A 20,465-nucleotide genomic window follows, 5' to 3' on the forward strand; every position below is an offset into this window, starting at 1 on the left:
GAAATTCCTCCAACAGATCATTAGTGTTTAAATGCTCACATCCTTGGATGGCCACTATTTTCTCAAGGACTTTGGATAAAAATGGAAGGTTAGATATTGGTCTATGCAGTTTAGAAGCAAAAAACTGTTATTTTGGGGTTTAGTTACTCTTTAAAATGAAGACTTTTACATAAGCAGATTCCCTTTTAGACCAGAGTGAAAAATCTTTAGCATGAATTTACTAAAGCTTTTGATTCATTTCTGAATTCATCTTGATGACAGACAGCAAACCTCATTTATTGTCACCTGAACTTAGCAGGAAAAGAAGTGTGACTGAGAATCAACCTGCTGTTTCCTCCCACAGCAGTTTGTGCATTACCTGGAACAATGTTTGGTCAGCAGAGGGTCGTCACATACCTCTGTCACATATAAAAGCGCTCAGCACAAACACTCATCACACTCTGAGAGGACAAGTCAGTCAGCGATGGAAACCTCTTCAGTCCTCCTTCTCTGCATCCTGGTCACCTGCTCAGGTAGGGCTGCAGCATTTATCACATTATTTTTATTACTCATATTAGAATGTTTGTGTTATCTGTTTTGTGTTTTTTACAGTCTGGACAGTCCAGGGGAGAAGCTTTGAGGTCAGCATTAATGAGGAGGAGCAGGTGGATGCCTCTGGGGAAGCACAAGTGAGCCTAAAAAAAGTCTTGACTGGGATTTGATGTCGGACGGAATATCTGGTGGATGTGGTCTCAATCATACATTGCACTGATTTAAACAAAATAGTTTAAACGGTGTTTGTGTCTCCTTATTTTACAGATTCCAGGAATTTGTTGGGGATGCAAGTGGGCTCTGAAGAAGGTGAAGAACGCCATCGGACAAAACGCCACCTCAGAGGTAAAATTGTTTTTCTAAAAAATGGCAAGATTGAGCCACAACGGTGCGATCAGTTACGTCTGTAAAATAAAATAACTTTTGTAGAGCATAATAAAGAAGCTGAAGACTGTCTGTGATCAAATGGGACTCCTGAAATCTAAGTGTCACAAGTTTGTGACCTCCCACCTGGGGGAGCTGGTGGAGGAGATGACCACCACTGACGATGTGAGGACGATCTGCGTCAACACAGGGGCGTGCAAGTGAGTCACAGCTGTTTGAATAATGCAGAATTTTTACCTGAAAGAGTTTTATGTCTTCTTTTTCATTAATCTTTTTCTCTTTTATTACCTTTTTAGAGCAAAAGATCAGGACCAGCCTTTCTCCTCTGACACCCTATGGCCATAAATGGGGAGTCGATATATCGATAATCATTCTCAGAACCTGTCAGTCATTAAATGCTTCTTTGCTCTGATTTCCACCCGTTTCTGTGCACCAAAGATAAACATCATGTGTCTTTTTGCATAAATAAGTGAAAAAATGACTTCCAATTCAGAAAAGGCAAAAACTGGTGCAGCTGTTCTACTCAGCCAAAATTTTATTTATGAAAATGTATAATAATTTATATAAAAATATGAGGTTTATGACTTAGAGATCAGTATATTAGTGATGCTTTCCTCCTCTGAGGGTAAAATCAAAATAAGTTAATATGCACATAATTCATATCACATCTGTAAGAAAATTAACTTATTCTATTTTTATTCATCATTTTTTATATTTAAATCAAATTTGTGAGTAAAAAAAAAGGTTTAAAGCCCAGATAAACTTCTGGTCGCCTGCGGGCTTTTTTGCCTTTAAAGGCCACTTTAATTAGACTGCGAAATACAGAAATAGGTTGTCTAGATTACAATTAAATCTAATATTGCACTTTGTCCTCATAAAATAGTGGGAGATTTAAGTAATTCTGTATTTTTTATGCAAGTAAAAACCTTTTCCTTACCCGTTATGGAAATCAGCTCTGATTACCATCAACTAAAGCAGAAAAGAAGTGAAAAAGAAACAAAAAGAAAATAAAACTTGAGTTATTTGAAGAGAATATAAAGCATTCAACGATCCGTTCATTTTTTTTATTTAACAAAGTTATTTCATGGGTTGAAGACAGAAAAACAACTTTTTTGCATATTTACATATAATGGGGGCCTTCAAAACTCCATGAAATGGATCTGCTTTTATTAGTCTCCTCACACTTTCACTGATTAAACCCTTAAAAAGCAGCTTTATTAAAAACGTGGCTTAAAACTGCATCAGTGATGAAGACGAAGGGAATTTAAAAACGATCGTCATCTAGAGGAGTCTGCAGCAGAGAGCAGGAACTTGGAGTTTTGGTTCAGGAAGCATCCATCTGGGTGGTTCTTGACCCAGTTCTGCTTTAAGGCGTCTCGGTTCAGTTTGTTCAGGCTCCGGGAGCAAAGGCGGAGCTCCTGAACGTGTGTGGATAAACCATCCAGGGCATAGCTATCCCACGGGCCAGACACCTGACATCCTGGGGATAAAACAGGGAAAATGTCTGGTTTTATGGAATTTTCCTGCTTCTATAATAAAAGAAAATGTATAAAAAAGCTCATTAAATGCAATTTTATGACTAAAACAGCAATAATATTTTAAATATTTGATGAAAATCAACTATTTGTATCATATTGTTAAAATAAGAATTTTTAAACGCTGGAATAAAAAAAATCAATGAGCCACAAATTTAAAAACTGGGAAACACGTCGAGAAAACAGAAAAATAAATAAAACAAAGACAAACCTAAAAAAAATCAAAGCTGATTGTTTGACGTTAATTTTTTTTATATCATTTCTGAAGACTTTAACAAAATTTTCAACTATTCACATTTCTAATTATAGTTATATATTTTTCTGTCATTTAAAAAGACAATAAACTGAAATAAAGAGTGACTCAGTCTTGTTTTAGGGAATTCAGGCTAATAATTTGATTAGAAGCTCAGAATAATGCTAGATTGGTATTAAATGTAATCACAGAATGAATGAATGAATGAATGAATGAATGAATGAATGAATAAATAAATAAATGAATGAATGAGGAAAAGTCTGAGAAAAGCTAATCTCATGATATTTGCTGCTACTGAAGAAGCTACATGATGACGGAACGATGTTCACCCTGAAGGTTTAGATGCGTCAGCGGTCGGGACGCCTCTCTCATGGACATCAGGATGCTTTGAAGTCCCACTGAGGTCACAGACGGGTTTCCTGACAGGTTCAGACTCACGAGAGTCGGGCATAAAGGCAGGCACCTAAAGATGACATCAAAGTAAACTCCTTACAGGACAAACTCGTGAAAAAAAGACATCAAACTGATAACAGATCAAAAGGAAAACATCACTGCTTTTGGGTTTATTGATATATATTTTTGCTTAGATGAAGACAAATGATCACGCGTGGCCACGACCTTTAAAACAGCACAAACCTGGACAAGACGATGATGCTGCTGTCCGTCAGTCCGTTTGAGGCCAGACTCAGGTGGGTCAGAGAACACTCCTCCTGAAAAAGCAAATGTGTGCTTTAATTTGTCTGAAAAGCAGGCATTAATGACCCGTGTGTGTGTGTGTGTGTGTGTGTGTGTGTGTGTGTGTGTGTGTACCTGTGAGAGGACTTTGGTGAGGTGTTCCAGTGCCGGGTGATCAGTAGGACCCCTACGAATGGCGGACAGGTCCAGGTGAGTGAGAGAGTGGAGCGGCAGAGTCCTCAAGACCAGCTCAAAGCCAGTGGAGCCCAGTGCATTGTGGGATAGGGACACAGATTTCAGGTGACCCAATTCTAAGGGATCAAAACAGTAAAATATGCTTTCTGAATATGTGTTAGAGTGACTCGGGCTTAAATCCCTACTGGAAACAGGAGAGGTCCTTTTTTGTGTTTTTAAACCTGAGGAAAAGAAAAAGGATTCACCTTTCAGAGCGCTGGCGAGCAGCAGCCGATGCTGCTGAAGGAACCGAGCGGTGAGGCCACAGGCCTGCAGGGACAGCTTGGAAAGCAGAGGACAGAGGGACAGCAGACAGGACAGAGACTCGGACACGGCGTCTCCCAGAGGGTTCATGCTGAGATTCAGCTCCTCCAGGCACTAAAGGGGCAGAAACGATGACAGGAGCTCTAATGAAGACATTTCTCCATCATGCTCACATCAGTGTAGGAGGGTGTGAAAGGAAATATTTAAAGGCTGCTTTGTGAGGTCCAACACCCACAAACACATCTTAGACAGGAAAGTGTGGTCATCATCACACTTCGGTGAAACAAACACCTACCTGTGAACATGAGAAAAAAGGAGTCAAAAGAGCGAACTAAGCTGGACTTCCTCCACCTCTGCTGTTACTAAGATCCTCATGAGTTTGGCTTCGATGACATCTTAAATTCAGCAGCAGCTACTTCAAGGTCACACGCTTGGTATTACCGCGCCTTGCAAACGCATCCATACCCCTTTTACACATTTTGACACATTAAAGCCACAAACTTTACTTTTTTTTAATAGATTTTCTGACACAAACCAACACAAACATGGACATCGCTGACGTGGAGTGAAACTGATACACAGTTTTCAACATTTAAGACGTTAAAATCGGTTAAGTGTGGCGTGTATTTATCAATGGAAAAGATGACATATTGGAAAGAGTGATGAAAATTTTACTACAAAATCCCTTTAGTGTTTGTTATTTAATACCTCAGTCAGGAGGTAGGGTAAGAGGCGAGTCGATCTGTGGGGGAAAAAAAAGCTCTGGCGCTCCTTTTTCAAGAAGTAGAAGCTAGCCAGAGCAGAGGTGAGCAGATGACGGCAGGACTTGGGAGTCTTATTTCCTGATATTTAAACATCTTGCCTCTGATTGGCTCCACTGCTGACTCCGTTTGCTTTTCAATGTTGATGTTTTATCTCCACAAACAACACAAGCCTGAAGGAGTTCTGCCGTGTTGTGGAGTCGCTAGTGCTAACAGTTAGCTTCTACTAGCCGAGATGTTCTCTGCCGTTTCCTGGACGCTAAACCAACAACATCCTTCCCCGTCATGAGCCAAGATGGGTGTGTCCATGAATGATACTTAACTCATTCACTGCCAGCCGTTTCCTGATCACTAACGGCCTTCGCTGCCAGCGTTTCTCACCGTTTTTACTGTTTTTTTAAGAGCCACAGAACGTTGCGCGCTAGCATGATGTTGATGCCAAAACAACCAAAACAAAGAGGAGACTCACCTCTTACATCAGGAAGAAGCCGCGTGTTTCGAGCGTTATCTGTTCTTTCATAATCCGTTGTCGAATTGTGATCGGCAGACGCTTTTCCGGTTCGCACCTCACTTTTTTCACAGGAACGGCCCAAAACGATCTCCAAACACATGGATGTGTTGCTTCCTGATCATGTGATCTGTGACGTATGCGGATGAAGATTGGCTACAGGGCTGAGATGTTTGTTCTCTCAGCGCGGGGGCTCGTTCCGATGCTCAAACAGTAAAAAAATGCAAATGACGACTTTAGTCGTCATTGGCAGTGAACGAGTTAACAGCGTGACGTCGGGCTTTTGTAATCCGAGCGTTTTCCTTCTGCAGCTAATACAGGAAATAGGGGTAGAAGACAATTTTCATGTTCAGCCTGCATGTTAAACTCAAAGTGGCTGAAAACATTTACAGGTAAAAAATGGAGTTTGTTTCGTTTAAGTGTGAAATTACCCACACCCTCCCGTCTTAGATGCGTTTGTGGATCTTTTATCGTGGAAAATTTCACTAAATAACAAAGTTTGTGCTTGTGAGGTGTAAAAATGTGTCTGGGGGTATAAATAATTAGACTATAGGAGCAGGTGGAATAAAAAAAGCAGCAGACTTACCGGAAACGCGGGATGACTCTGTCCCTTCAGAGCGCCAACAGCCCTCTCCAGCCCATCTCCCGTTATTAAATTAGCAGAAACGTCCAGCAGCCGAAGATGAGGCATGGTGGTTGTCGCGGCGACCAGCTCAGGGAGAAGGTCATCTGAGAGCCGGTTGCCAGAGACGCGCAGCTCGCTGAGACTGGCCTGAAGTTTAAAGGCGCGGAGGAGCGGGTTGAGGGAGGCGGGGCCCAGACTGAGACCACACACCGACACCGAGGAGCTGCTGTCCTGGACCTCACACAACCGGGTCACACGTTTGTTCTCCTCTGTGTGGAAACAGAGACACTTCCGGTCATAAAAGGAAAATTAAATATGAAAAAAAAAAAAAAAACGTGTGTGTGTGTGTGTGTGTTGCTCACCCACTGCAAGACTCTCACACGCCTTTCTGTAGCGTTCAGGGAGAGGAGGAAGATCCCAGGAGCAAACTTCAGCCAGAACCTGACTCGTAAAAAGGTCAAAATCCGAGGTAAAAACTTCTATATTTGACATTTTGACCCTCAAAATTTAGAGAAACGATAATAGGATGGGGGATTCATCACCTCTTCATTGGTCTGCAGGACAGCCAGCAGCAGGTCCTGAGGAGACAGCAGAGCTCCTTCCTTCTGCAGTGAAAGACGAGGCAGGAGGCCACATTTCTGGTAGTAACGCCGCGCTGCCTGATCACAAAGCCACGACACGGTGCAGGACTCTGCTTCACTGAGAAACCATAAGGGTCAAAATGGTAAATCATCCACATTCATCACTGCAGCGCTTAGCCTGCATTCCTCAGTGGACCTCTACACCAACCTCTGTGGAACTGGGATGAGGAACACGTCCTCTTGCACTCTGACCCTCATCCTGATTGGTGGAGGCAGTGATGTGGGCGTGGGAGCAGCTGAAGCCTGAGCTGTAGTCTGAAACAAACAAAAACTGAATGAGATGATCCAATTAAATGAGTTTTTTTAAGTAACATCTTAGTAAATGATTAAGAACAGCTTGGAAAAGCTACAAGATTTCAAAAAGCAAGACGACGTGTCCCGTTCTGGTTCAGGCCGGCCTTCGTACCTGATGGGGAATTTGTAGAGGCGTTTCTGGTCTCATGTCCTCGTCACTTGTAACATTGGGACTGTGTGACCTGTTGACCTCTCGCCTCCCTAATCTCACCATCCCCGGCATCTGAGACATTTTCACCTGACGAGGCCTTAGCAAGCCGTTCTTCCTCTGAGAGACTCCCCAGCTGGATGAGGAGGAGTTTACGGAATAATCTGGAAGAAGAAAAATAAAAGAACATGAAGAGAAAAGAGTAAAAACAAATAAAACCAACCCAGATCAGGTACCTCTGCAGGTTGAGTTGGAGTTCGACGGCTTGCTTTGACTCCTTGCTGCTGACGATGAAGCCGTCTCCTCCCCTCTCGGCTCACCGCGCTCCATCCGAAGCCTCCTCTTTTTCTTCGGCTGCATTTCCAACAAATCGTCCTCCAGCCAGTCGTCTGCCAGATACTCGTCCTCTGGAACCAGAGCAGATTTGCTAATGGACGAAGCGGCGGGCGTGCTGGAGAACTGAGGATGAGCGAAACTCTGTTGGAGAGTTTTGGAGCTGCCTAAACCGCGGATGGCGCTGTGGTACTCGTCTCGTCCGAAAACAGATGGGGCGGGGGCTTCCCTGGTGCCATCTCGGCTGGAGCTGGGGACGGCAGCAAGTTCTTCAGGAGGGATCTCCTTTTGACTCTGCGCTGCTAGGAAAGTGCGTCTGGGGTGGACAGGACGGAGAGGACTAACCGAGCCATCAGAGTCATCCGAGCTGCTGCTGGCCACCTGAAACGCAGATTTAATATCAGAATCTAGAAAACTTTACGATTCCTTTCTGTGGAAACTTTGTCCACACAGAAAATGTTTCCCAAACGTTACCCCGTATAGAACCGCAGCCTCGGTTCCTCTGGCTCTGTGCCTCGGTTTGCTCTGCCGTCGTTTTGGGCTGCTAGGTTGCACTCCCGAGTCTCTGGCGGTTCTAGACCAGTCCTGGCTGGAGGAACAGCCCCCTCTAGTGGTCGCCAGCGGCTCTGAATTTTCTGCATCAAACAGCTGGCTGTCCTGCAACGCATCGAAAGGCTTGGCCGCAGCTGGAGCAGAAGGAACTGAAATGGGCAAGAGATGAGAAAATGTCATTTTCAAAATGAACGACTGAAGAAAAAAAAGAGCATATGTAGATAAACCCTCACCTCCCCGTGACAGAGCCTTCCTCAGGAGCTTCTCTGTGATGAGACACTCCTGCCGGGTCTCCTTGTCCAGCTCTCTGCTGTACATCTTCTGCCAGTGACGCAGGGTGTCTGAGGGAGTTTCCCCCTGATTGAAGAGAGAAAAGGTGGAAGATGGATGGAGAATGGAGCACGAAAATAACGGGAAGGGCTGCTATAAAAGTAGAGAAGAGCTGATACAGAAGCCCAGATGGCCAACAATAATAAAACTCTTTGTTGTAGAGCTGAGGAAAATAATCAAATAATCGATGCATCGGGATGCGGACATAAACGATTCTGCATCGTAGAAGAGTACGCCATAATCGATTATAGAGGAATGTAGTTTTGTTTTTTTAATGGCGGCACCAGCGCAGCATCCAAATCTGTCAGAGTGTCCTCCACATTTACCAAGTGGTTCCGCCTTAATGTGGTACTGCAGGGCTGAGCGCTAGAGTTGTTACCTGAGACCGAACCGGAACCGAATCAGCCCGACCGGTTCTGTTGGATTTGGGCCGTGAATTATGTTAATTGAGCGGGTTGTCAAGCGGCGCGCTCCGCTCGCTCGCACAGCAACTGAGAGAGAGAGAGACTGTCTGCTCACACAAGAGAGAGGATCGGAGGACGCTCCTCCAAACCGATGCTCCACACACGCATTATTATTTTCATAATTTCATTATTGTTTCTCCTGGAAGCGCTCAGTCAGACAGCTTGTTGTAATGTAGGGAGATCCGGTCTTGGGGAGGGGGCGGGGTCAATGACGGCGGCTGCAGCGTGATCGTCTGTCTCTTTTATTTAGGGACACGGAGAAGTTAAAAGGATAGAGAAATAGAAGTTCTTGTTCCACTTTATTCTTTTGTTTCATGATGATAAACTGATGTTAAATTCAGCTTAAAGAGAAACTGGGAGGAAGCGTTGGTTCATTTTAGGTTACAGGAGGTCTTCTCTCCTATCTGCTCCTCCAGAGACAGCATGGACATGAGGGTTACATGGTGAGGGTCCCACAGGACAGGTTAGTGGAAAGGTTTGTAGTTAGCTGGTTAGTGAAGGAGATCCATCATCTGGGTAATTTAATCCTAATCCAGCCCACAGCCTTCTGCTGGTGTTATTATCAGCAAGAATAAAACACACATCTTAAATATTATTGGAAGTGTAGAATTTGTTTGATGTTTTATTATTTTCTGCAACAAACTGAACTTGATTCATTCTCCAACATTTCAGAAATGAACCACTGGGTTCAAATAAAACAACAAACTAAGTCAAACATTTCATTTGGTGTTATTTCTGACAGACTTCAACTGTGGCATAAATATTTGACTCTAGAGCTGCTCAGAGATATTTAACACTCATATATGAACCCATTATGTATTTTATTATTACATTATGTGTCCTGTAGGTTTTCAGTACTTTTTTAGATTTTGTGAGTTTTTGCAAAGCGTGTTTTTCTCAGCCTGAGGCGTGGTGCTGAACGAGGAAACAGATGTTTTACTTTGTTAAATCTTCTTAAATGTTTAAATGTTTTGTCCTAACCTGTTGTGGATGGAGAGCTTTTGAGGGATGGCAGGTTGTGTCAATTACGTTTTTGATTAAAAAAAAATAATACTAAAATAAAATAAAATAAAAGCAATTATCTGACATCTATTTATCAATGAAAACAAATCAATATGAAATAATCGTGATGCATCGGGATATCGAATCGAATTCAATCGTTGACCCAATAATCATAATCAAATCGGGAGACAAGTGAAGATTCACACCTCTACTTTGTTGGTTGATGACATAACATTTGTGATCATTTGGAGCTGAAATCTGGAGAGGCACCAAACTGCAGACAAGATAGCTCCACTACACACCGGACGTTATCCTTTCCCCTGGAAGTCATGTGACCTCCAAAGCGGTGGTAGTTCTTCATAAATACTTTTGTGGAGCAAGACGTGATGGATAAACAGAAACAAAAGTGAGTTTTTTTGTAATTTACAAGTCATATCTTTTGGAAGATGTGTTGTATAACGGTAGCATGTTGTGGCTAACGTTAGCTTAGCTGAAGAAAAGTAAGACCATGAATCTTACATTTAGTGGAAAATTGTACTATTTGTCAGGCTAAATCAGACATATTTAAATGTATTTCATGAAGCGTTGTTTAATTGCATTAAAATTGAACTAGTTTAACTTTTTTTCCTCCAAGTTGCAAAAACAATAATAAAAAAATACAGTAATATTAGTCATTTAATTAAATCTTTAAATTCTTAGAATCAAATGACTTATTTGCACAGAAAATACAAACAAAATTGTGATTTCATCAAGTTTAGATGGTTTCTATGTGTAAAATGATACCTGAGTGAAATGAGGCTGACTAATAACTCTAATTTCCCTCTGGGATTAATAAAGTATCTTTGATTTGATTTACAAAAGTAAATATTTGTAATGCAACCTCTACAGAAATCCAACCAACCTTGGAGTTGCGGAGTGTGACAGAAGCTCCTCGTTCCACCAGCAGTCGTGCAACTTTTAAATTCCCACAAGCGAGGGCGTCGTGCAGAGGAGTCACTCCCTCACAGAGGGGCCCGCCGGGATCGTTGATGTTGGCGCCACGCTCCAGTAGCAAGGCCACCACATCTGGATGACAGCGGAGATACAGAATGTAAGTGAAAACATCTGGACTGGACTGATTTCTAACAACAGAACAGAGCTCGGTTACCATAGTGACCATGGTTGCAGGCCTCGTGGAGGGGAGTCCAGCCACAGTAGTCCCTGGGATTTACTGGGTGACCCTGACACACACACACACACACACACACACACACACACACACACACACACACACACACACACACACACACACACACACACACACACACACACACACACACACACACACACACACACACTTTTATTTTCATGAAGCTCACTCATGATAAAAGATTCACAGTTCAACGGTTTTTCACCTGCTCTACCAGACACTGGACTTGCTTCAGGTTTCCGTCGATACACGCTCTGTGGAGAGACGTCTCTCCCTTCTCGTTCCTCTTATTCCACTAAATCGAACACACGAGTGCAAAAAAGGCAAAAAGTTTAACGTCTGAATTAAGGAAACCAAAGATAATTTAACTGATAATGAATTAACTCACCCTCCCTGTCTTTCTTCTTCCTGACACCATTTTGTCGTAACCCTCTAAATCATCATCTGAAAGGCAAATAAATATAAATATCACAAGTTCAGCCCCCTGTAGGGAGGCAGATGAATCTTAGGTGTGTTCTTGCTGTGCGTTATTTCTAATTCCATGTTCTAATTCCAAGTCTTCCTTCTCCTTTATCAGCGTCAGCCTGAAGAAGCCGGCAGCCGTCGGCGAAACTGTAGCGTCAGTAACAGGTAACAAAACCGTTTCTGTGTTTTAAAAAAGAACGACAACAAGGCAGATGAATCTGTCTACCTGAGTCTGAGAGAACGACATCGCTGTCCTCCAGAGTTTCGGTGTTGTCCGTCTCCTCCTCCTCATCCTCCTCCCCATCACTCTCCTCTGGATCACAGCCCTTTGAGGCACAAAGCTCTTGCAGCTTCGCCGCCGTGTCATCTGCTTCCGATGAGCCGCTCCGTCTTTGGAAGGCCAGCCAGAGTCTCAGCGTGCGTTTCTGTGGGACGTAAGATGAACTTTTACATAGACCTGTAGTAAAGCTGTGATAAAAATGCTGCTTCTATTTAAATACTTTATGTCACATTTCCTCACCTGCAGTCGGACCTCCCCGGACGCCTCTGCACAGCGTGAAGCTGATCTGTAGCTGCCTTCTATGTCCTCAGATATGCAGCCACTCTCCTCCTGAGCTGCTGCGATGTTCAGCCATGTGCTACACTCCTGACGCACACACACACACACACACCAGTAGTTATGCGCATGCATTAGCTGTTGGTTAAAACAAGCTCTGTGATTTAATAAGAGTAGATTTTTAACAACCATGCCTGCAAATATGTTAGTTAATTCAGTCCAACAGAGGAAATCTGTCGTTTCTTCCACAGTAATAAGTTATCTATCTTGGTGTTATGGGGTGAAGGTGCACCTCTGTAGAGCTGCCCTGTCGTAAAGCCAGCTCCTTCCTGTAGTGCTCCACGGCCTTGTCGTGTTGTCTCAGGTCTGTGCAGGTAGCAGCCAGGGACACGTGGATCACAGCCAGCTCCCGCGCCGGTTTCGCCATCATCTCAGCACCTTTCAGCTAATTCACAGGAGAAATTACAATCCAGCTAATTTCAAGAGCTAAAGTTAAAATGGAGCATTTTGTTTTCTCTTAGGTGTCTCACCTGAGCCTGGTAAGCCTCCAGAGCTTTGCTGTAGCAGCCAACCTTACAGTAAAGATCCCCTAGCTGCTCCGACAGCTCCACAGCCCGATGGGAGCAGAAACTCTTCTCCTGATCTTCCCCCAGCTCTTCCTCTAACCTACAGCCTCGATCAGCTACGGTATTACACACACGTCATGTTGTTAATGCATCTGTGAGGAAATACGATCAAAAACCAACAAACAAAAACCCTCTCACCATATTTAAAAGCTTTCTTCACTGCCTGCTTGTCTGCTGGTTGTTGAGAACCCAACAGTAGAGCCTTCTTTAGAGATCGTCTGGCAGCTACAAAATCCCCCAGAGACAGCTGCACCTGGATGTGAGTCTGAGTCATCAGAGCCTGTGAAAATGCAGTGACGAACAGTAGAAGGGTACTCCTACCTTGCCAATGCAGTGAAAGCATTCACTCTCAGCAAACTTGTCTTTCATCTTCCGGGAACACTCTTTGGCCTGCTCCAAACAGCGGACAGAGTTGGAGTGTTGGCCGTTGCGGAAGTAGATGTTGCCCAAGTTAAAGTTGGCCCGGTAGAGATCCTCTAGCAGCTGGCTCCTCCTGTTCCAAGACGAAATCATAAGACTTTGTGCAGGGCAAATGAATTAAAGCGTATTATGACCACGATTAGGAGATCGTTTTGAGATGTTCTTCTTACTCTGCAATGAAGACGCTACGTCGGATGAACTCGCTGCAGCGTTTGGGCTCCCCTAGATGATCGCACACCAGACCAAGGTTGAGGAAAAGCCGAGCCTTCATCTCACTGATCTCTCGCTCGGACACCATCCCTAAACGTTGAAAGAACCTTCATACGTAACCACCTAACCAGAGCGCGATTATTCCAAGTTACCCAAACAATCGATACACACCACCTAGACGCTCATCCACAATGGCCAAGCTCTTCCTGAAAGCATCTTCTGCCAGCTTTAAACTGTTCTTCGATTGGTCAGATTCATAACAGAACAGGTAGGTACGACCAATGGTAGCCAGAGCTCTTTGCTCTTCAGCATGATCTCTGACAGAGCGAGCCAGGTCCAGGTGATGATGCTGATGCTGGAAACCAAAAAAAAAAAAAAAAGCAAGACACTCCTTTTAGGTATGCATTAAAAAAACATTTTTGCATTCAAGTCTGCTTACTTTCAAAGCAGCCTCGATGTTTCCCATCTCTGCATAGCACTCTCCTATCTTCCGATGGGCCACAGCGCGTCCGATCACATCTTTTAGAGCCTCAGAGAGAGCTAGCTCCTGTTGATGTTCCCTGATGGCTGCCTTGTAGTCACCTGAGGTATGCACAGATCAAACACAACAACCTTTATATGCATCAGCACAAATAGGGAGCAAATTTAATTGATAAATAATAAAATCTAAGGCTGCAAAGGCGCAGAGAATATGCAACAGAAAGTGTGTGGGAGAGAGTGTCACATAAAGATGTAAAGCGATGGTAGCACATTTGTGATAATAATAAAAAATATAAAACTGTGGAGGTTCATACCAGTCCTGGACAACAGCTCTCCTAGCTGGTTGCAGATGTTGGCTTCCTCCTTTAAGTGATTGCTGGTCTGGGCTTTGCTTTTTGCCTTCAGCAGCTCTGCAGAGAAGAGCAGTCAAAACAACCATCTTAGCCTTTTGGAACCAACAGATCAGCTGTAAATAGAGCAACACTTACGTTTGATTTCTCGTGAAGAGCTCATATTGGTTTAACTGACAGCTGGTAGTGAATGACAAACAGCGCGCTAAACGTTAGCTTAGCTCTGCCTGTTGGCGGTTAACAGGACATTTGCCTCATAACTGTTTAGCAACGTCATACGTTTGCCTACGTTTAGAATTAGCCTCAGATTCTGACTGTATGCAATAAGAAAACATTCACATGTATCAATCATCTGCGTAAACACTCATGTTTAGCTTCGCGTTTACAAGTTTCTGGTTTCGCATTGCCCCGCCAGGAAAACGTCACTCAATGAAGCGATAATATTTATCTGCCCGCTGTAATGTCTGTCAGGCATAAACTCCAGGTTCAAACTATGAGAACGCCGGTCAACAATCAAAGTACGCCCCTTCAACTCAATAGTCTGATATTATTTAACAATTGTAAAAATATAATTGATTTTTTCTCCCTGCAATTAGGCTTTTAACCGCCTGACAGTTATTACGTAGGGCTACAAAGCAAAATAAGAATGGGTGTTGCTCAGTGGCAGTGTCTGTGGTGATGAAGGGCGGTTGGGGAGTGACTGACCTCCAGTGTCTGAAATTAGATACTGCAATTTTGACCTTTTCATCTATTTAGAACAGAATATTTTCACCTCCTTGTTTTAATTAAGCTTTTAAAAACTGTATTTCTTTTCATCCTCTTGGGAATATGAATATTAAGCAGGAGAATGATGAATCGTAGAAAGAGACGAGGAAACTGGATTTATAAATTTGCAAAAGTTAGAAATACTTTTTCTAAATTCTTTAAATTTTTAATTTTGGTGTTGGCAACAGGGAAACTCATTATAAAAGTGATTTCATTTTAGTAGCTAAAAACACAATAAAAATGACCATTCCAGCTTTCAAAACCCACGGTTGTGTTGCACCCGGGTTCCTCAAGGGCCACTATTCTAGCCTGGATGCTGATTGGCTCGGTTGGAATTCTCACGGGGTGGGGTTATTTGAATAGGAGAGTTCCCAGACCCTTTCTCTGTACAGAGGAGTCTGGCAGGCCAGGCTACCGCCATTCAGCATGTGTTGTTGCCTAGAAAGAACGGGGATTTCGCGCCCTCTCCTGGCCAATGCTAGAACAATTCTCTGGAAGTTATGATGGGGAGTTGCTCCCCCGCGTCTGAAATTGCACGTTTTATATTTTCATTCGTTTAGAACTCAATATTTTAGTCTACTTATTATAATGAAGCTTTAAAAAACTATATTTTCGTCCTCCTGAGAAAATTAATATTAAAAATGAGAAGAGGAAACTGGATTTATAAAGTTGCAAGTGAATCACCAAAGGACCCAATTTTTGTGGTAAATAAATGACCCGCGCTTGTGTAGCGCCTTTCAGAGTAAGGACTCCAAAGCGCTTTACACCACAATGTATCATTCATCCATTCACACACACATTCACACACTGATGGTGATGAGCTACGATGTAGCCACAGCTGCCTTGGGGCACACTGATAGAGGCGAGGCTGCCGAGCACAGGCGCCACCGGTCCCTCTGAACACCACCAGCAGGCAAGATGGGTTAAGTGTCTTGCCCAAGGACACAACAGCAGAATTCCCTGTCCGGAGCCGGGATCGAACCTGCAACCTTCCGATTACTGGACAACTGACTTCTACCACGGCGACAGGTGGGGACCTATTCTTGTTATGATGTTGACTATGCAACAGCGTGATAAACATCCTGCAAGCATATCAGTCTTTCTTCGACAATACAAGGAAATACAAGGTTTAAGTTGTGTGTCAAGGAAAATAGATAAAAATAATAACCCCAGCTTCTGAGTGGAGCTCATACCGGAATACCAATATTTGGAAAAGAGCCGGTAGTCTTATCGATAATCCAAACTGAGGGACAGTTTTCTGAAGGGTCGGGTGTGTTTCTGAGGTCATCTGGTATGAAATCTTTGCTCATCTGAACCTAGAAATCAACTCTGCCCTCAGATACAATGATAATTGAACGTTTCCAGGGAGTAGTTGCTTTCTGATTGTTGAGAAAGATCACACAATAAATGTCATACCAGAATGTTTATTTTGTAGCACGAGTATCAACTCAGTCCACTGACTATAAGTTCATAAAACACTAAAACGATTTTTTTATCTATCGTGTCAATTTGGACCTTCAAGAACTCAGCTCACTGCGATCCCTCTGAATAACAATTACGTGATTATTTAAATTGATTTGTATTTACAGTTTTTACAATTAGAATCCTGTTTGTGAAGGTGAGAGAAACAGAGAGATGTCCCAAATTACCAGCTGACATCTGCAATTTCTGTTTTGGGTTTAACTTCTAATGACACAACTTGTACATACCATGCACATATTATACATCCCCCTCTTCAGCTACTTCTCCTCTCACTTAATGTCAAAATATGTCAGATCCGATTGATAGTTTTTGAGGTATTTTTGTATGTTTGCCGCAACTGGGGAAGAACTAGAAAATGTCTCTGTGTAGTAGACGTCTGTATCTCAGGGAGAATGTGATTCAGCTGCAAAATAAATGACTTTTTCAACAGCCTAAATTAAAGGTGCAATATGTAAGAATCAGTGGTGGCTCGTCCATAGCGGGGCGCTAGAGCATCGCCTCACTAGTTTCCCTGGAAGAAGAAGAAGATAGGAATCAGAGAATATATATAAAAAACTCGAAAATTAAACTAAACAATCTATACATCACACAAACCAAACGTGCTGTGTTTAGTCTGCATTTAGTGCATTTTCAAAATGTGACTTCACACTTTTTCCATGATCAAATCATCTTGTGACAAATTTCCTGTTCCTTTTTTTATTATGAAGAACCAGGAAATGATGGAATGTGGTATGTAAACACTGTCCAGCGGGTAAAAAAAAATAAAAAAGCACAAGACAGACAGGAATGTTGGGACGTTGGATTACACAAACCAAGTGTTATTTCTTTTAAACCAAAACACAGATTATTATGACCAAAAAGCAACAAAGGTAGGACTGAATTTATGCTTTGACTTCATGAAATTAGCTCTTTGTATTGCTGCTGAGTTCCTTGAGTTTTGCAGGTGGAGTGGAGCCTATCTCCAGCAGTTAACGGGCAAGTAGGCGGGTACACCCTGGACAGAGAGCCAGTCCATCGCAGGGCGGCATCATTAATGATGTAGAAGATGTGGATTCTATCATAAGAATGGTAATTTGGCGTACCCTAGTGGTGATATGTAGTTAGCACATCTAACATCTACAGATGGTGTAAAAAAAATCACCCACCACTGGCAAGAATTTGACAGTGAAATAATCACAAATCAGTCTAGTGCCTCAATAATGTTGGAAGGAAGGTTATACTGAAACAGATTTTCTTCTGAGCCAGCTGGGAGCTTGCCAGCTTTTCTCCTTTCAAAACGGCCAAAGAGGGACGTAGTTATTGTTTACATTCTGTGGGTCTGTGGGGTTGCCGAGTCTGCACAGACATTTGTAATTTGACACCGACCGGCAACAGCCATGAAACTCATAGAATGGTGGTGAGAAACGTATCCATTTGTTTTGAAAAAGGGTTGCAGTACCTAAATTTGACCACAGGATGTCAGTCTACATTCTTACATAATGCACCTTGAAATTTAAGTAGTTGTCATATTTTGAGAAAGGTAATGTTCAAATTTTAAGTATGAATGATAAGAGAGTATGAATGATGAGAGATATGTGATGTTAGTTATTTTTCTGAAGGAACCCCATATATAGGTATTGATTATTAAGAATCACTACATTGGTGTACCGAATATCATTTAAAAAGCTGATATCAAACTTTCCAGGTTAAAAATGTTTGTGTTTAGGTTAATTAACCTGACATTTTCTATTGAATGAACTCATCACAGTAAAGTTGAAAATAAATAAGCACAATCAAAGAAAAAATAATTTCAATTACCTACACATTTTAAAAACTTACACTGGATCAATAATTCTGGCAATTTTATTTTATGTAACCACATGATAATAGCTGGTTTTTATGGAATATTCTATAAAATCATGCTCATTTGATGGCTTTACCCTGCCAATAAATTCTGTTTTGATGCTGATTAAAATAGATCATATTATTATCAATTGGAGGACTAAAGATTGGACCTTTGTGTTTATGTTTATGTTTATGTATTTAGCAGATGCTTTTGTCCAAAGCGACTTACAAATGATAAGTATATAAAACACTGAATAACTAAACCTAAAGATCCAACTATACAGAAAAACTGGCATGAAGTGAAAAAAAATTATTAAAAATCTATGCTTTTGTACAAAAATCTCAAAATATTCCCAGTGTGTCATCAGTCACTACAGGATAGGAGTTTTACACCAACATTTGTATAAATTCTTATATCAGTGAAATTTAAATGTTTTCTGTCTTGATGTAACATCATAAAATTGTCTGAAAAGTTTGGGGCATTTGCATTTTCATGTCTCTAGCAACCTGTTTGATGTTTTCTTCAAGCATCACGTCACATTTTAAACAACATTCATAACAATAATGTTTTAGGAAATAAAATAATGAAAAATATAAATAAATATGAAAATTCCATTTCTACATCGGAGCAAAGCTTAATGATTCATACTAATTCATAATTTAAAAGCTTTTTTAACCTTTATCACAGAATCTGATGAGTGATTGATTTTTTTCTCCTCTTGTAAACAACAACTTTTTTATATGTTACTGCAACAACGAGCTTGTCTCTGCACAAGTATTATTGCTGTGATTTTAGAGAAGTAGAGAAACATAAACAACATTATAGCTTGTTGGCTTTGGCTACTCCTTTGCTGCTGGGGCCAAATTATGTGAAATAATTCAGTATGCTGCAGCTGAGTTGAAATTACTATTTATTTTTTGTTTGTATTTTATTATTTTATCACATCACACCCAATAGGGTCTTCTTAGAAACAATGCTAATAAATTCTGCTGGATTCTGCTGAACTTTTTAAGAGTTTTGGGACAACCGCAGAGAAGGTGCTGGAGCTGGAGGTCAAATAATGTTTTATAACCTTATAGATGTTTGATCAATAAATATGACTGGAGGGTTAGGGTTGTATAAGAAAGAAATCACACAATTGAAGCTGCAGAAAGACTGCAGGCTCTGCAAGTTGTGCCTCATCAGCCAGTGTGAAGGAGCTCCTTGTAGTTTTGAACAATAATCTCTCGCAATATGAATAGTATTTATATTTAAAGGGAACATGTGATGACTTAGTTCATATGTTATAATTATTTTATTGTCTGTACAAAACTCTCACATAAAATGATTTCGGCAGTTCTATTCTTGACAGTTTCAGGACCTTCTAGAATGAGGCGTTTCAGGGCTTTGTCACAAGCTGTTACTGGCCACACCCACCCACCTACTGCTCAGGCTGCTATAAGCCGAGGAGCTCAGATATTTGGTAGAGGCTTGGAGAAGAGCTGTTGTATGGAGCTATATTGCCGTTGGCTTATTTTAGTACGAAGCGGTTAGCTAACGCTTCACAATGCAACAAAATGAGGGTTCAACTTACCGGAGAAAATCCTTCAGAAACACCGAAAATGAAATACAGTCAATGCAGCAGCGGGGCTGTTTGGAACTATTCGAAGCTACATAAACCACATGACTTCCCCATTCCATGGGAGTCTATTGGAGTGTCGTAACTCTCTACAGCTCTGACAGAACCCTGCCCTCCGATTGGACAGGAATTCGAGAAACGTGATTGGTAGCTAAGACTCGTGCTGTCATTGGTTCCACCCAAGTTCCTCCCACTGACACTAGAATCGAGACAAAAAGATTCGTAACACTGTAGATTTGAGGTTTGTACCTGTAGAATGAAATGTGTGTTTTGAGAGTTTTGATTTCAAACTTGTACCTTGATTTTTTCAATTTGGAAGTCTGCTAGTTACAAAACGAAAGTTTCATGTTTCTGAATGAATGTTTGATATACAAAATGAGTAGTAAATGTACAAAATAAAAGTTTGATTTTACAAAATAAAAAAATACATGTACAAAATATTCAATTCAATTCAATTCAAGTTTATTTATATAGCGCCAAATCACAACAAGAGTCGTCTCAAGGCACTTCACATAATAAACATTCCAATTCAGGTCAGTTCATTAAGCCAATCAGAAATAATGTTTCCTATATAAGGAACCCAGCAAATACAATGTTCCTGTTACAAAACAAGAAATACAAGTACGAATTGAGAATTACAAGTTAGAAAACTAAAGTTACAAGTTACGAATTCAAAGTTACATGTGATGAAACATGTTCGAAGTTACAAAACTTGGTACAAGTTATGCTGAATATTGTCCCAATCCTAGTTCCATACTGTTGCATTAGCAGCAGTTCTCTCTTGCAAGTTAAAGGGGTTAATGCAAATTTTCCTGTTTGTGACATCAGAAATGGGAACGTTTTCAAACGGCTTGTTTTAGGCACACAAATCCTAACAGAAAATGGATGTACATTGTTTTTTCTACGTTTAGAGTGTTTATAAAGGTAGTAAAGATCCACATGGCA

General features: G+C 41.6%; 2 protein-coding genes across 2 annotated transcripts; one reads left to right on the forward strand and one right to left on the reverse strand.

Annotated features, from left to right (window-relative positions):
- The first annotated feature begins 429 nt into the window (after positions 1-429).
- Positions 430-1,327, forward strand: LOC107392247 (antimicrobial peptide NK-lysin). The gene is made up of 5 exons (XM_054741639.2): positions 430-512; positions 592-668; positions 799-876; positions 961-1,115; positions 1,212-1,327. Exons 1-5 carry the CDS (start codon positions 464-466, stop codon positions 1,258-1,260), a joined length of 408 nt encoding a protein of 135 aa, XP_054597614.2. The 5' UTR covers positions 430-463; the 3' UTR covers positions 1,261-1,327.
- A 638-nt stretch (positions 1,328-1,965) lies between these two features.
- Positions 1,966-14,430, reverse strand: tonsl (tonsoku-like, DNA repair protein). Its single transcript, XM_015969931.3, has 28 exons — positions 13,969-14,430; positions 13,795-13,890; positions 13,440-13,582; positions 13,172-13,355; positions 12,961-13,090; positions 12,692-12,863; positions 12,509-12,623; positions 12,275-12,426; positions 12,037-12,189; positions 11,709-11,834; positions 11,415-11,613; positions 11,112-11,167; positions 10,929-11,018; positions 10,682-10,754; positions 10,436-10,599; positions 7,972-8,095; positions 7,661-7,887; positions 7,090-7,567; positions 6,818-7,017; positions 6,560-6,666; positions 6,313-6,469; positions 6,133-6,211; positions 5,732-6,039; positions 3,819-3,990; positions 3,514-3,689; positions 3,340-3,413; positions 3,033-3,166; positions 1,966-2,395 (listed from the first exon to the last, which is right to left on the reverse strand). The coding sequence occupies exons 1-28, from the start codon at positions 13,991-13,993 to the stop codon at positions 2,193-2,195; spliced, it is 4,317 nt and encodes a 1,438-aa protein (XP_015825417.3). The 5' UTR covers positions 13,994-14,430; the 3' UTR covers positions 1,966-2,192.
- Between the last annotated feature and the right edge of the window lie 6,035 nt (positions 14,431-20,465).

The sequence above is a fragment of the Nothobranchius furzeri genome, chromosome 18 (assembly GCF_043380555.1).
Source record: "Nothobranchius furzeri strain GRZ-AD chromosome 18, NfurGRZ-RIMD1, whole genome shotgun sequence".
In the NCBI taxonomy this organism is placed as follows: Eukaryota; Metazoa; Chordata; class Actinopteri; order Cyprinodontiformes; family Nothobranchiidae; genus Nothobranchius; species Nothobranchius furzeri.